Source organism: Monodelphis domestica, chromosome 1 (genome assembly GCF_027887165.1).
Source record: "Monodelphis domestica isolate mMonDom1 chromosome 1, mMonDom1.pri, whole genome shotgun sequence".
NCBI classification, from domain to species: domain Eukaryota; kingdom Metazoa; phylum Chordata; class Mammalia; order Didelphimorphia; family Didelphidae; genus Monodelphis; species Monodelphis domestica.
In genome coordinates, this window is record NC_077227.1 from 460,529,760 (window position 1) to 460,545,078 (window position 15,319).

A 15,319-nucleotide genomic window follows, 5' to 3' on the forward strand; every position below is an offset into this window, starting at 1 on the left:
TGGTGGTTACAAAAAGGGATTCTTCCTTTGTGAGTTGGGACTCGAGAAGGAGTGAGGAGTCTGAGAATATGAGTGAAGAATGAGAGACACAGACAAGTCAAAGTAATTGATAGGGCAGGCGTGACCCCTATGACATTCTCCTAGATAGGAGAATGTGAGAAGTTTGCAGACGCGTGGCAGTGAAGATTCCGAGATAGAAAGCATGTGGCCCAGAGAGGCCTTAGTAAAGAGACAGTAGTGAAGCTTTAAGATTGCTGGAACAAGAGAGAAAAGGAATCATGCCTTTATCTTAGCTTCAGAGATCTTAATACCTTTCTTTTCAGTAAGTGACATTAACAGTCTGATATAACAGGAATATGATGAGGCTGATTGACCCATGGTTCTAAAATATTTCTTAAATAAGAAATTGAAATAAAAGATGTTTCTTACCCTCAGAGGCCACCTGCAGGGTCCGTCTTTTTGATTCCAAGCCTTGATGAATGCTCCTCGAGTTGTGTGCACTTGATTTCTTAATGCCTATAACAAAGGAATTTCAATCCCAATATCGGGGTCCCCTCTGGAGTGCCAAATGTGGGTTCCCTGTCCAGCAGGGCCCACAAGAAGAGGTTCTCCTTTGTGGTAGGGACCCGAGGAGAGGCAAGGAATCTGGGAACCAGGGTGAAGAATGACAGACACAGACAAATCAGTATTTAGATAGGGCAGGCAACCCCTATGATATTCTCCTTGGAAGGAAAATATGAGAATCAACGGAACACGTGGTAGAGAAAGAGAATAAGGCAGAGAATGCAAAGCCGAGAGAGGCTAGAGTTCCAAGAGAGGAAAAGGTTTTCTAGAGAGGAAACGTTCCTAGAGAAGAGAAGATTCCAAGAGAACAATCACGGGGCTGCCTTTTTTTTTATTACAGCATGTTTTGGGAGGCACTCTGAAGCACGTAGCAATTACGTAACAAAGCATAGATAATTCAGATTGGATGACAATGTGAAGGTGACACCTTTTGGGCGTGTAGATTTCAACCCGCGCTTTCTCAAAGGAATGAGACTCTGAGCCAAATGTTAATGAGTTTGTTTTAGGCAGCGGCTGCATGGCCAGGTCAAAAGACCATCCACAAATATCAGGGGTATAACCTTGTGTCTGAATCATTTATATTTCATAGATGTGAATATGCTTGGAATGTAACAAAAAGACATCTGGGAAGCAAGAGAATGGCTGCTTGGTGGCCCAGCAGATAGAGCTCTGGGCCTGGAGCCAGCAAAACTCAGTTCAAGTCCAGCCTCAGACAGGCCACTTAACCTCTGTCCACTTCAGTTTTCTTCATCTGTAAAATGAGGGTTAGAATATTACCAACCTTCCTACGGTTGTCATGAATATCAAATGAGATAGTAATTGTGAAGTGCTTAGTACAGTGCCTGTTGAGTACTGAGTAGGGCCATGTAAATGCTAGTAGCTGCTGCTGCTGCTGGCGTTTATTGACTAGGAAGCAGAAAATCTGTGTTGTGGTCTTCCCACTGGGCCACCCACTCACTGTGTAACTTGGCTGCATCACTGCACTAGGTCTCTGTATCTCAGTATTGAGCTGAGGTCCCAAGACTTTCACAGTTGATCATTTCACAGAATTGCTTTCCTGGTTTTCCATGTTTTCCTGGAAATCCCTGTTTTCCTGGTCCTGGTTCTGCTCACTTCACTTTGCTTCATTCTGTAGAAGTCTTCTCAGGTTTCTCTGGAACCCTCTTGTTCATCATTTCTTAGAGCACAATAGTATTCCTTCACAGTCACACACTATTCCCCAGTTGATGGACATCCTTTCCATGTCTGATCTGTGTCCCCATGAAAGGAGCTGCTTTAAATATTTTCTTACATGTAGGCCCTTCTCCTTTTGGTTTTTTTATCTCTGGGGTATAAACCTAGTATAGTGTAGAGGATAAGGCATAAGCACTAATTATCATCCAATATTGTGTATTATAACAAACATTTATTAAGCCCCTGCTGTGTACCACATATTGGGGATTCAGAGACATAAGTGAAACAGGCCTTGCCTTCAAGGATCCTCTATTCAAGGAGTCATAAGACATACAAAATAGATGCAAAGTAAATACCAGATAATTTTGGATCAGGAAAGGCTTCATGTGAGGATTATTACTTGAATCCAATAAGTGTTGTTAGATCCTGAACGAAGAGATCTGAAGGAGCAGTGAGCTAAGGAAGGCTTCATGGTGGGTACCACAGCCGAAGAAGGGAACCAACATTGCATTCACAGGGCATGGTGTGAGCAAAGGCACACCCAGATTTGGGAGATCCTACATTGCCTTTTGGGGAACAGAACAGATGAGTTTGACAGGAGCTTAGAGTTTTTGGATCCTGGGCTCAGAAGGTAGGCCTGGACCCTTAGTCTCTTCTCTTCCCTTTTTCTATAGCCTGGAGTTCCAGCTTTCACTGTGTCCCAGCCAGACTCCCCCCTGGAGGTACTGAAGGAGTGTGCTCAACAGCTCCCGGTGAGTCACCTCCCCTTTAAATTTTGGCAAGAAAGGAACTTTGTCACCTTCCTAGGCCATATGTACCATCAGGATCTCCTCCAGGGCTTGTCATCTCTGTTGATCAAGGTTTGGGTTTGACAATCCAGCAAGGGAAATAAGCCATCCATGTCTCCTATCTAACATTATGACTTGGAGAACCTTGTTTTACTTTGGTTAGCCTCAGTTTCTTTATCTGTAAAATGAGGGTAATGCTACTTGACCTGCCCAGGGTCAGAGATCTGGACTCATTGTTATCTTGAGGTCCCCTTCAACTCCAAGAGCCAGAATTCAGAACTCTCACAAGGCAGCATGTAGTAAATGTCAGCTTTTACTCTAAAGTCTCTTAGAGCAGGATGAGAGGTCAGTGGGCTGAGATACATGAGGAAAAGCCTCACAGCCAGGGTCAAACTGTAGTGTTGGGAGAGAGCCTTGGGGTCATTTAGTCCAGTCACTTCAGTTTACAAATGGGAAATATGAGGCCCAAAGCACGGGTCTCATCCAAGGCTCCCGGGCACTCCAGGGACAGAGTTGGGACCAAAGCCAGGTCACCTGGCTCCCACATCTGTGTGCTTTCCAATAGATGCTCCTCTTGGGTAGAACAGCCTCCATGGAGCCAGGGGGATTGGCAGGTGGAGCTGGAGGAGCTGGCTAGGATTTGCCAAAGGAGTAGAGGAGGGAGGCAAGAGGGCACCTTGAATTTTTCAAAGCACCAAACTTGTCACATCACCAATGGCTTCAAGAATAGAGCACCCTGTAAAGTCTCTATTTGCCTCTACCCTGCAGTGTCCGCTATACCTGTGTCCCCCACTGGATGCCTTTGAGGAAGAAGAGCAGCCGCTGCACCTGGGTTTGGCAGGTGATCACCAGCGGAGCAACGCTGCTCTGGCTCTGCAGCTGGCACGATGCTGGCTCCAACAACAGGGCCACAAGGGTAAGATAGTGTCTAGGAATGACTTCACGTTGTCTTGCTCTTTTGTCTGCTGGGTCTAGCCACCTACTGGATTTAGTTCAACACGTAATCACTAAAACACCTGCTTCGTTCCAATATGTTGGTGCCAAAGCCTCATCAAGGTGCCAGGGAATCAGTCAGCCAGCAGTTAGAATAGCTGGAGGATGGGGCCATCCAGGCAGCTCCGTGGATTGAGAACCAGGTCTAAAGACAGGAGAGGCTGGGTTCAAATGTGGCCTGTGTGATCCTGGGCAAGTCACTTAACCCCCATTGTCTAGCCCATGCCACTCTGGTACATGGTATTGATTCTAAGAGATGGTGAGGATTTTATTAAAAAGAGTAGCTAGAGGGACATAGGAGGTCATGGAGTCCAAGTTGAACAAAAATTTCTAGAGCATCTCCATTAGTGGTTCCCCAGACCCTGCCTTTCTATTCCTCATTAGCCTTTGGGAATCGGGACTGAGGATAGGATGGGAATGGGTTAAAGAAGGAGGTGGGGGTACATAAGGCTGATAACTCCACTAGGGCTATTGATGGAACAAGACTACCCTGTCTCTAGCTTTGTAATTCTGTACATTCTTTAATTATCATGTAGGATTTTAACTCTTAATTGATTTAAAGGAAAGCAAGTTTCCTGTCCTCACCAGGCCAGGAGGCCGAGGGGAATCTGGCTCCCCCGGCCAGGGAGGATTGGTGGCCTTTAGGAAGTGCCATGGTGGCCCTGGGGGAGTGGGGAGCCCCTGTGCATGCCATGCATCTCTAGGCTTCCCCTCCACGCCGAGGGGGAGGCAGGGGATAGGCATATGGGGGCTTTATACGTGGTTGCCTTTTCCTCTGCAGGTATTGGGGAGCTGAAGACAGTCAGTCTGACCTCTCGGAGAGCCCTGCCCCTGGCTCCTGTGTTCTATCCCACCCGACCCATGAAGCAAGGTAAGTGCTCCAGCATCCCTCGTAACAGCCCATCACCATCCTGCCTTTCTAGCCTCTTTACATGGCAGTCGTGAGAAGCTAGCATGGGAGAATGCCTTTTAAGGGATATTCAGTGATAACAGGGGAATGCTTCCCACAGCCTGGAGAAGCAGTGTTGTTGTCTCTGTTTTGCAGCTAAGAAAACTGAGGTTAAATGTCTTACCTAGTTGTCACACCTGCTCAGTATTGGAGGCAGGATTTGAACTTGCGTTGGAATCCCAAGTCCATCTCTATCCATGAAAGGAAGAAGTGATGTAATAAGCACCTATGCTAGGCATTTGCTAAGAACTTTTACAAATATCATCTCATTGAATCTCTACAACAGTCCTGACAGATAAGTGCCATTATTCTTCCCCATTTGACAGATGGGGAAACCGAGGCAGGCAGCTGTAAGTTGCCCAGGTCACAGAGATAATGAGTGATGGGGGTCAGATTGGAAGGACCCCGCACTCTTTCTGGGGCCAGCTAACTGGTCTGTTCTTATACAAAAAGGCTTCTTCAGAAATCCCTGGAATATTCTCCCTCCCTACTTCCTTCTCTTTGCCTCTCCCTGGCTTCCTTAAGACTCAGCTCAGGTGCCACCTATTGTGGGTGGGCTGCCCTATCCAAGGAATCCTTCCTCTTCCCCCATCTCTCTACTAGTGCCTTCTCAGCCAAGGTTACCTTGTGCCACTTTAGCATTTGTTTTGTGAATTCTTCTGTATGCAATTTGTTGTTTTCTCCCTTGGAATATAAATTCCTTAGCAAAGACCATTTTTGCTGGTTTTGTCCTTGGAGCTCTGTACAGCTTGGCTCACAGAACATGCATAATGAATATTTGTTACTTCATTAAACTCTCTACATAGCATTTCTCTCCTTGGTCTGGACTCTTAACCTGTTGGGAGCTGTCCAGTTCTCTCCCTGGCTTCCCTCCACCCTGGTGATCTGACTGCTTTTAATCTCCTTCCCATCCTCACTCCTATAATCAGGTTGTTCCTTTCAACGAGAAAGTGCCTTTATTTATGAATAGTTCCTCTATTCCCTCCTTTTTCTAAATTCCATGCAGCCTTTAAGGCCCAACTCAAGTCTGAACCTTCCCTGACTTGGCCCCACTTCATGATCTCCAATTCCCTTACTGCCCTTCAGACCATGTCGTTTGGACCTTCATGGTTCCCTAGATCTGTCTTGCCTGTGAGCTTTGGTCTCAGCTGGTAGGAAGGTCCATGAAGCACAAGGATAATGTTCTATGACCATTAATTCTGAGCTAGAGAAGGCCATTGAGCTCTTAGCTGTCTTCTACAAAAAATAATTTTATTATTATCCATAAGAATAATCAAGTTACACTAAAACTATAAACTAATTTGCAAAAATGATCTTTTTTCTTTGCCTTTTTCTGCCTTTTTAAATGCCCATATACATTATCAGGTTTTGTTACTATTTTTGCTTTAATAGTCACCATCAGTGAATGTGTGGGTTTGCTTTCATCCTCTGCGTACCTTCACCTAAATATTGGCATGTTTCTTCCTGTTTGTTTTTCTTGGGGAAAAAAAAACCAAAACTTGCCTTCCATTGTAGAAGCAATATTGTATGTTGGTTTTAAGAGAGAAGAGGGATAAGGGCTAGGCAATGGAGGTTAAGTGACTTGCCCAGGGTCACACAGCTAGGAAGTGTCTGAGGCAAGATTTGGGTACCAGCAGTTTGATGTCTGACCTTACATTGGTAGATTATCTTCTCCCCAAATTCATCTAATTTACAGCTGCCAACTGTAAGACTGGCTGCTTCCCCACGATCCCTGACAACACTGAATTGTACCCTTTTAACCAGTTTTATTAATTTAATGGGTGAGGGGTGTGACTTGCTTCATTTCAACAAGCATTTAGTAAGTTACTACCATGAGCAAGACTGGGGATACAGAGACAAAATGAAGCCCAGCCCTGCTCTCAAGGAGCCTCCTTTCTGCTAAGGGGAGATAGGGATACTCATAATAGATGAATGAATACAATTTGAAGAGGGAGTAGCAACAAGGGGATGCCAAAAGAAGGCAACTTAGGATTCTAAGAAGTAGAGAGGGTGGAAGGGAGGCATGGGATACAGCCTGTGTAAAGGCACCCGGAGGAAACAGCAGATAGCCCAGCATGACTATACAAGAGACTATGTGAAGCAGAGACCCATGTGAATGAAATAAGGAAATGTAGGCAGGAACCAGACTGTGAAGGGCTTTCAAATGCTAAGCCTTTAAATAAATCCTAGCATTGTTCAACCAAAATATTTGTTCAAATCTGCCTTTCTTAGGTTGGTAGAGAGTTCTGAATAGTTTTGAGTGACTATAAAAATTTGTATTTCCCTGAGAACACCTGCCTTTGAATATTCTTTGACTGGAGAATATATATATATATATATATATATACATATATATATATATAAAACCCTCCTATTTCTATGCCTGGCTCCCAGAATGTATATATTTCTCCCAAGTTTGTGCTAGGTCCTTATTGATATATTCACAACAGTATTTTTTTCCCAGTCTTGAAAAATGTATTTGATTTGTTCTTTCCAGTCTTTTTCAGATATTTCCCCCCTCAATAGAACTCCCTTATGACAAAGCAAAATAATTCAAACAGAATCAACCCATATAGAAACAATGTCTAATAGCATAAGTACCATTCAGCGCCCATAGCTCCCCTTAGCCCCTAGCCACACCCACCTTACTGCTGAAATTCAGGAAATGTGTTTCATTATTTGTCTTCTAAGATTAAAATTAGTCATTGCATTTAATCTGAAACCAGCTGTTTTTTCAGAGTAATTTTCATTTACAGTATAGCATTCTATATATACATAGATTGGACAGCTAGTAGCATAGTGGATAGAGAGCACCAGGCCTGGAGTTGACAGGACCTGAGTTCAAATTTGGCCTCAGATACTTCCTAACTGTATGACCTGGACAATCCTGTTGACCTCAGTTTCCTCATCTGTCAAATGAGCTGGAGAAGGAAATGGCAAACCACTTCTGTTTCTCTGCCAAGAAAACCTCAAGTGGGGTCCTAAAGACATGGCTGAACAACATACATAGATTCTTTCTGCTTTCTGTACTCTTCTGCATCAGTTCCTATAAATCTTCCCATGTTTCTCTTTAGTCATTGTCTCTTACATTGACATAATGGTCTATTACATTCATATGCCACAACTTGTTCAGCTCTTCCCCAATTAATTTATTTTTGGACATACTGCTTCTTATGGTACATTCTCCTTGTTCTTGATTATGATTCTAGTGAGAAATAGCAGCTATCAGACTGGATCCTGCCTCATAGGATAACCTCCTGCCCCTTGCTTGGTGTGGGATCACCTCTTTGAAACTGCTATAATTTCTTTCCACATAAAGATTTTAAATGAATTGTATTCTGCTTCACCTACACAAATAAGTCTCTTATTTTGTGGGGTAAGGCATGCTTTTCATGATATTTAACTGAGTAAATTGGAATGAAAAAAAGGTGGGGGAGAGGTTCACAAATGCCCAGTATGGCATGTTCATAAACAAGTATCTCTGATCCTGGCTCTCAATCGACCAAGCCACCTAGCTGCCTTTTATTTCTTTAAGAGAGGTTTCCTGTTTTATGTGATTGTACATATAAAATCCATTATCAGGGGGCAACTGGGTGAGACAGAAGGTAAGGCTTTAAAATAAATATAAATAAATAAAATCTATTTCAGATTGCTTATCCTCTCAGAGAGGGATGGGAAGAAGGGAGACAATTTGGAACTCAAAATTTTCAAAATGAATGTTAGAAAATTATTTTTACTTGTAATTGGGGGAAATAAAATATTAGGGGGAAAAGGGAGATTTCCACCAAACTAGACCCTTGCAGAGGCCTAATGAACTGACCTTTTCCACACGATTGAGAAGTCTGCCTAGATGATCAGAACTGGTCACTGTAGTATCCTGAAACCCTGCAAGATAGACACTGACCAAATTCTTATTCTTTAATTCTTTTTTCTTAAGTCAGTCAGTCAGTCAATAAGCATTTAGTAAACAGCTACTATTAGTGTCAGACTCTGCTAAGTTCCAGGGGTACAAAGGCAATAATCAGACAGTCCCAGCTTAAACTTTAATGGTGTGGCAGCGGCAGCAGCGGGAACAGATCTAACCACAGGTATCCCTTCCATATTGTGACTTTTCCCCATCAAAGAATCCATATAATGTGAAGACCAGCAGACAACCCAGAAAAAGTTTAGAAATGCAGAAAATATACCTATGGATCAATATATTTTATCTTTTGACACCCTGAATTTACACAATTTCTCTTTTTAAAGTTAAAGTAAGTAAAAAGTTAAATTTTGGGAAAAGAAGGCAAAAGTTGGCAGATGACACAAAGGCTAGAAATATTAAGTTTAGCAACTTATAAATGCATATAAGATATTGTAAACACCCCGTAAATGAAAAGGGAAAAATTCAGACTTCTTTAGTACAAAGGGAGGGCCAAAATTTTTTGTGTGGATTTTCCAGATCTCAAGGGCACCTAACTCTCATCTTTTTAGTGTGGAAGGGATTATATTATATGCAAAATGGATAAAATGTAGTTTGTCAGAGGGTTATAATTCTGATCATACTACTTACTATGTGAACAAATCATTTGACCTTTCTGGACTTCAGTTAACCTCACCTGTAAAAAAAGGAGGGGGGGGGGGCAGCTGGGTAGCTCAGTGGATTGAGAGCCAGGCCTAGAGATGGGAGGTCCTAGGTTCAAATCTGGCCTCAGACACTTCCCAGTTGTGTGACTCTGGGCAAGTCACTTAACCCCCATTGCCTAGCCCTTACCACTCTTCTGCCTTGGAGCCTATATACATACAGTATTGACTCCAAGACGGAAGGTAAGTGTTTAAAAAAAAAAAAAAGGAGGAATTGGATTACATGTTCTCCAAGGCCCTTTCCAGGACTAAATAAATCTTTGCTCTTAAGGTTTTAGGAAATGATATGAGACAAAATATTTGGAACTCCAAGGATGGAATTGACCTTGGTGGGGGAAATCATGGCAATTTTCATGGGACAGATTGCACTTGATAATTAAATTCCCCATTCTATCACCCTATTCTAGGACTGCAGGACACAGAATGGCTAGGCCGGACACAGACGCTGAGACGAGGGGCCCTCACATGGTACCTGGATGGGGCACACACCACCAACAGTATTCAGGCAGGGGTGCGGTGGTTCCGCCGGGCAGTGCTCAACCAAGAGAAGCCTAACAAGTGAGTTCTTTTATCAGGGTATGAGAATAAGGGGCATGATTTTTTTAGGGGAGATTGGAGATTTATGATGGTGGAACTCTGCTTTTCTCCAGGCTTATTCACTTTGCTCTTAAGACCTGCTGTCCTGTACTCTATATCTATAGCTAACATTTATAAAGTGCCTAGCTATGGGCCAGACACTGTGCTTTACAATTATCTCCAATAGCCTTGCAAGGTAGGTGCTATTAATATCCTCATTTTATATTTGAGGAAACTGAGGCAGAGGTTAAGTGACTTGTCCAGGGTCACACAAGATAGCAAATATAAGTTTAGATTTGAACTCAAGTCTTTTCTAGGCCTAGCTCTCTATAATGGATAACACCTAGCTGCCCCAAGGTGTTGGAGTTCTAGTCCCAGAAGCAGTGGTATGACATGAGTCACTGGGTGCCCATTTTAGGAGTTAGAGGGGAGTTTCCTTTTCCTCCCATTTCTGGAAATCATCGATGTTTCATCTCTCTTAAGATCCTCTTAAGATACAGCTCAAATTTACTTCTTCCTTGAACTCGGCCACTGGGATTAATTTTCTTTCTCTCTCTCTCTGTCTCCTTCTTCTTTGTCTTGCTCTCTCCCTTCTGTCCCTCTCTTCCTTTCCCTCTAGAAAGCACTTTTTCTGACTTGAACAGCTCTTAGCCCTTTAGGGGCACAAAGCATCTTTTTCATTTCCTGCCTACCCCAGGACACATGGCAGGGGCTTTATTGAGGGTCTGTACATTTGAATTTAATTTCTCATCCACAGTGGCCCCGAGGTTCGAGTTTTGCTCTTCAATGCCACAGGAGAACGAGACACAGCAGCTCTGCTGAAGCTGCTGCAGGTGAGGGGTCTCTGAAGGGGCTGATAGGGATGGGATGTTGCTTGGAGCCTTCCCAGGGCTGAAGGAACCCACAGTTCTCTCAGTGTCCACTAGGTGGGGCTGTTTCCTTGGGGGAGCCAGGTCTTCACTCAGAACCTTAGCACATTACCACTATAAGGAAACCATCAGGGTTTTGTCATCTAATTTTTACATTTCTCAAGTGGAGAAACTGAGGCCAGGAGAGGGGAACAGACTTGCCCAAGGTCATGCAGCTAGTCAGCCACAGATCCTCACCTTGAACCAAGGTGTTTTTACTCCCAAGCCTTAACTGCAGTGAGGGCTGGGGGCTCCAGGTGGCACAGCCCGATACTAAACTCCCTTTGGGTCTTTCAGCCTTGCCAGTTTGACTATGCAGTCTTCTGCCCCAACCTGACTGAGATATCTCCTGTAGGGAATGCAGGTAAGAGATGTCAAGGGCCCCAAAGTGCCCTGGGGAGGGGGGAGCTTTGGGAGACAGTCATCCCTCTTGAAGTTGTACACTCCCCTTCCCCTACAAATTCCATCTACCCTCCAACAGGACTCATTCTGTGCTGGTCCCACATTCAAATGCCCAGCAGCAAAGACTGGAGAGAGGGACGGTCTCCTCATCTTACGCCCTCTCCCCTTTCATTTTGAAGGGGTCTGTTGCCCAGTGGCTGGCCTCATCCCCAACCTCTGGCCTGGGAGGGAGGAGGACCCCTATGGAGGGTCTTAACAGTCAAAGGTGTGGGGAAAACAGGAAGGGACTCAAGAGATTATCCACTTTCACCTATCTCATGCTCCGTGTGGGAAAATTGAAATCCTCTGGTTTACCCAAGTCCACGGCCAATTTAATGACAGCTGGGACTGGAACCCATGTTGCTTGATCCCCGGTCCACACTTCTTCCTGCTGTCCTGTGCCACTTTGGTTGAACGAGGATGACTTTTCCCCTATGACCCTCGGCCTCCCCATCTGTGCATCTTGCCCTGTTTTCCCTGGCTGTTGTGGATATCAGCAGTAATAGTCTTATCCTCCTGGCCTGTCTTCCTTCCCCGCCCCCCCTCCCACTCCTCAGACCAGCAGAACTTTACAGTCACCCTGGACCACATGCTGACACGATGTTTAGAGAACCAGAAACACTGGAACCGACTGGCAGAGGAGAAGGCAGGCCTAGATCCCTGGCTGGCCCAGACCTCCGAATCGAGCAGCGGCCCCCTGCACGGACCTCTCCTCCTGGTGCCTCCAGCTCCCCGACCCCTCAACACCAGCTCCCTGGTCTTCAGCTGCATCTCCCATGCCCTGCAGTGGATCAGCCAGGGCAGGGATCCCCACTTCCAGCCCTCCAGCCTTCCCCGGGGGCTTCACTCCCACCCTGTGGCCAGCACTGGGGCTGTCCTCCTCAAGGAAGCCTCCTCCATCCAGGTGCTGGTCACAGGCAGCCTTCACCTGGTGGGCGGTGTCTTAAAGCTCCTGGATCCCTCCTTGTCCCAGTGATGGGCTGGGGCTCCTTCCTGGAGGGGAGCTCTTCCCTCTGCCTGTGGCCTTGTCATTCCCAGTCCTCCTCCGGCCCCATCTGCCCCAGACTCCTCCACATCCAACAGGTGCCTTTTTCCTTCTGCTTCTGTACTTAACATGCCACATAAGGCAATCCTGCTTTGAGAAGGTGAGGTGTGGAGGGGGAGGGGCCTCCCTTTGGTTTTCTCCCTCAGAGGGGAGCTGTTTGGGCTGGGCCCCCTCCTGGGAGGTGGGTCAGGAGTGGCTGGCCACCCAGTGGTCTCTCCAGTCCCAGGCTGAGAGAGAAGGACTTATTAGTATTCTTGGGTCACAGCCTCTACCCATCCCTCCACTAATGAACTGCAGACTTGGTGTGAGTCCCCTTAAAGCAGCCCTCCTTGGGCCTCAGTTATCTTGTCACTGGAAATGGGGAGAGACTCCCCCACTCTAAGAGCTGCTATTAGCACCCCCCACACACACTGCCCTAGAGGGCACCCAGACCAACACCCCAGCCCCCGCCTGGGTGTCCTCGGGAGCCCGGAAGCTGTGGAGCCGAGGTCTTCCTGGCCTGGGCCCAGTGCATTGTGTGAGCAGGCTGGCTGGAGGCCCAGGGCCCTGCTGCTTGATAGATTTCCTCCTCCCAGAGGGTTCTGGGAAAGCTGAGGGCCCTGACCCTGGGTGGGGTCTGGCCCTAAGGAGGGGGCGGAGCAGAGTCATGAAGTACAAGATGATAGTGAGTTAAAGCTTTTTTAATTAAAAAACATCTTTTTTTTTTTCCAAAAGACTTATGCCTCAAATTCCTGACTGCTCAGAGACAAATGAGAAGCTTGAGGTCTGTGAAATGTAGCTTTGGGAGCTGTTCCCTTTGGACCACTTTCTTTCCAGCCGCTGAGTTCTATCCTCCCCTTCTCCCATATCCTTTACCCCACAAAGCCAGCCCTGGACACGAGGGGGGAACCTGAGAGCCCAGTCCAGTTTATACCAGACATGCTCCAGACTCTCACTAAGGGTTCTGGGCAAAAGGTCTAAATAGGTCCTGGCATCCTGGTGAAGACTGGGAACAGCTAAACTCGTTCCTCTACCCACAGTAGAGAAAGAACACTGTGTGTCCTTTCTAGGCAATGAGGTGACTGAGTAGAGAGAGTTCTGGAAGTAGAATTGAGAAGACCAGAGTTTGAATTCACCCTCAGGAACTTAGTAGCTGAGTGACCCTGGGCAAGACACTTGATCTCTATTTGCCTCAGTTTCCTCATCTGTAAAATGAGAAAAATAGCACTTACCTTCTAGATTTGTTGTGGGGATCAAATGAGATATGATTTGCAAGTTTCTCTGCAAACCTCAAAGAGTCATATAAATGCTAATTGCTAATATGTGGCATGAAAATACAGGGGTTCAAATCCCCCCAACTCCACCAAATTACAAGCAATGTATCGGTAGATAAGCTATTTGACTTTGTTAGTCTTCCCTGTGTGTAAAAGGGAAATGATGCTGGGACCCACTTCTGGGGTTGTTGGGAGCAAAGGAATTTATAAAGTGCCCATCTCTTTAAAATATCTATATGTATGTATGGGCTTGCTTGTTTCACTGTTGTTCTTGGCAGCATATATAGAATGGAGGCCACCTCCGGCTAGGCGGGGGGCACAGGCTTCCCCCCTTGAGCTGTGTCCCTCCTGGAAGCCCTGGAGCTGATGGGTTCTGGAGCCCATGATCCCACCCGCCCAGCCTGGGACAGACCAGAGAATCTGTTGCTGCAGCATCTTCAGCTTCTAGAGCTCCAGGCCCTGGCTGGTGGGAGCTGGGCAATGGGCTAGGAAGGAGTGCCTTGGGGAGATGCCCATGGGGAAGAGGAGAGGCCTTAGCCGCCACAGGATCCAGGGTGGATGACCCACTAAAGTGAGGATTGCACTCTATTCTCACTCTTCCTCTGGTCCCTTTACCTCCCTCAGGGGCCAGTGTGAAGTGGGCAGGCTGGTTCTGGGTTTAAATTTTACTCATTTCTTTCTGTGACGAACTCTGATATTAAAATAACATACATTTTGCGCAATGACATAAAATACTGTGAGGCATATATACAGCTCAGGAAGTGGGCCTCACTCCCCGAAACTCCACGACCAGTTGAGAGGTTGTCTGTGGGAACCCAGATTGCCAATGCTGAATTCGAGGTCCTTTGAGATGGGTCCCCTCTGAAGAGCTCTGGCCATAGCCTGAAGCTGTGACTCATCAAACTCTGGGATAGGATTGTCTTTTGTGCTGGGGTTTGGGTGGACACAACCATTCATTGAATGTCTAAGTCTGGGGCCCAGGCTCCGGGTTATCAGCCGGGCCAGTCTCTCCTGCAGGCGCTGCCAACACCCATTTCTGCTCTTGGGTGTGTGTGTGTAGAGGGGGTGTAGTTTGTCTCTGAAGGTGTCGGGCTTGGGATGACGCCCTGACACTACCTTCCATCCCCACACCCTGCACCCTCTTTGGATCAAAGAGGCTGGGCCCGGGCTGACTCTCCAAAAGTCCAGAGTGTAGAAAAAGGCAGGCACGGTTCCTGGAATCTGGAGATGGGATGATCCAGGCCGAGGGTGCCAAGTGAGCCTAATCAGGCCGGAGGTGGTGCAGTCTGGGCCAGTGGGGGAGAGTTGGGGTGGGTTACGCCATGCTGCTGGTGGAGCAGGGCGTGCTCTGAGTGCTGCCAATGCTGTGGTTGGTGCTGCTGCTCTCAGAGGCTGGCACTGTGGCCATCACTGGCTGCCGCTTGCCTGGAGGACCTGGGTGGGGACGGGTGGTTGGAGTGGTGATAAGCCACCCCACTGCCTGCAGTACGTTCCAAACCAACTGTCTTCTCTCCCAGGCTCCCTCCTCCCCACCGCCACCCCCATCTTCTTAATAACCCTTGGAACAGTTTCCAAGAGAGAGTGAGAGATCTGATCCCTTTCCCGCCTTTTGGGTGCCCCCTGATCAGCCAGGGAGGACTGAAGGAGAGAATTGAAGCACTGGGGCCAAATGCTTGGTCTGGAGGCCCAGGGGAGGGGAGGGGTTGCTGGCCAAGAGGGAGGTGGGTACTCACGGGTATGGGAGTAGATGTACCAGAGGGCAGCCGTGAGCAGGGCTCCAATGATGAAGGCTCCAAAGGTGATTCCCAGGACAGCGGGCATGCCCAGGCCTTGGGCTAGCAGGAGACAAAGAAGTGGCAGGTCAGAAGAAAGCTTCATTCTATTCTCCAACCTCATTCTGGCTTAGACTCAATACTATGTATTGGATCCAAGATGGCAGGGCCATGAGGGCTAGGCAATGGGATTAAATGTCTTGCTCAGGGTCACACAGCTAGGAAGTAAGACCA

General features: G+C 46.7%; 2 protein-coding genes across 7 annotated transcripts in view; one reads left to right on the plus strand and one right to left on the minus strand.

Annotated features, from left to right (window-relative positions):
* Window positions 1-12,773, plus strand: part of FPGS (folylpolyglutamate synthase) — a 40,639-nt gene extending 27,866 nt beyond the window's left edge. For all 6 annotated transcript variants that reach the window (XM_007475051.3, XM_056812455.1, XM_007475050.3 and 3 more), the window contains exons 9-15: window positions 2,412-2,489; window positions 3,294-3,441; window positions 4,300-4,389; window positions 9,498-9,648; window positions 10,424-10,499; window positions 10,872-10,938; window positions 11,573-12,773. In XM_007475051.3, the coding sequence (XP_007475113.2) occupies window positions 2,412-2,489; window positions 3,294-3,441; window positions 4,300-4,389; window positions 9,498-9,648; window positions 10,424-10,499; window positions 10,872-10,938; window positions 11,573-11,991 (1,029 nt within the window). In that variant the 3' untranslated portion in view covers window positions 11,992-12,773. The remainder of the gene's footprint in view (window positions 1-2,411; window positions 2,490-3,293; window positions 3,442-4,299; window positions 4,390-9,497; window positions 9,649-10,423; window positions 10,500-10,871; window positions 10,939-11,572) is intronic.
* Window positions 12,725-15,319, minus strand: part of ENG (endoglin) — a 45,538-nt gene continuing 42,943 nt past the window's right edge. The window contains exons 14-15 of the mRNA XM_007475049.3: window positions 15,047-15,148; window positions 12,725-14,747 (exon numbers count right to left, since the gene is read on the minus strand). Of these exons, the coding sequence (XP_007475111.2) occupies window positions 14,629-14,747; window positions 15,047-15,148 (221 nt within the window). The 3' untranslated portion in view covers window positions 12,725-14,628. The remainder of the gene's footprint in view (window positions 14,748-15,046; window positions 15,149-15,319) is intronic.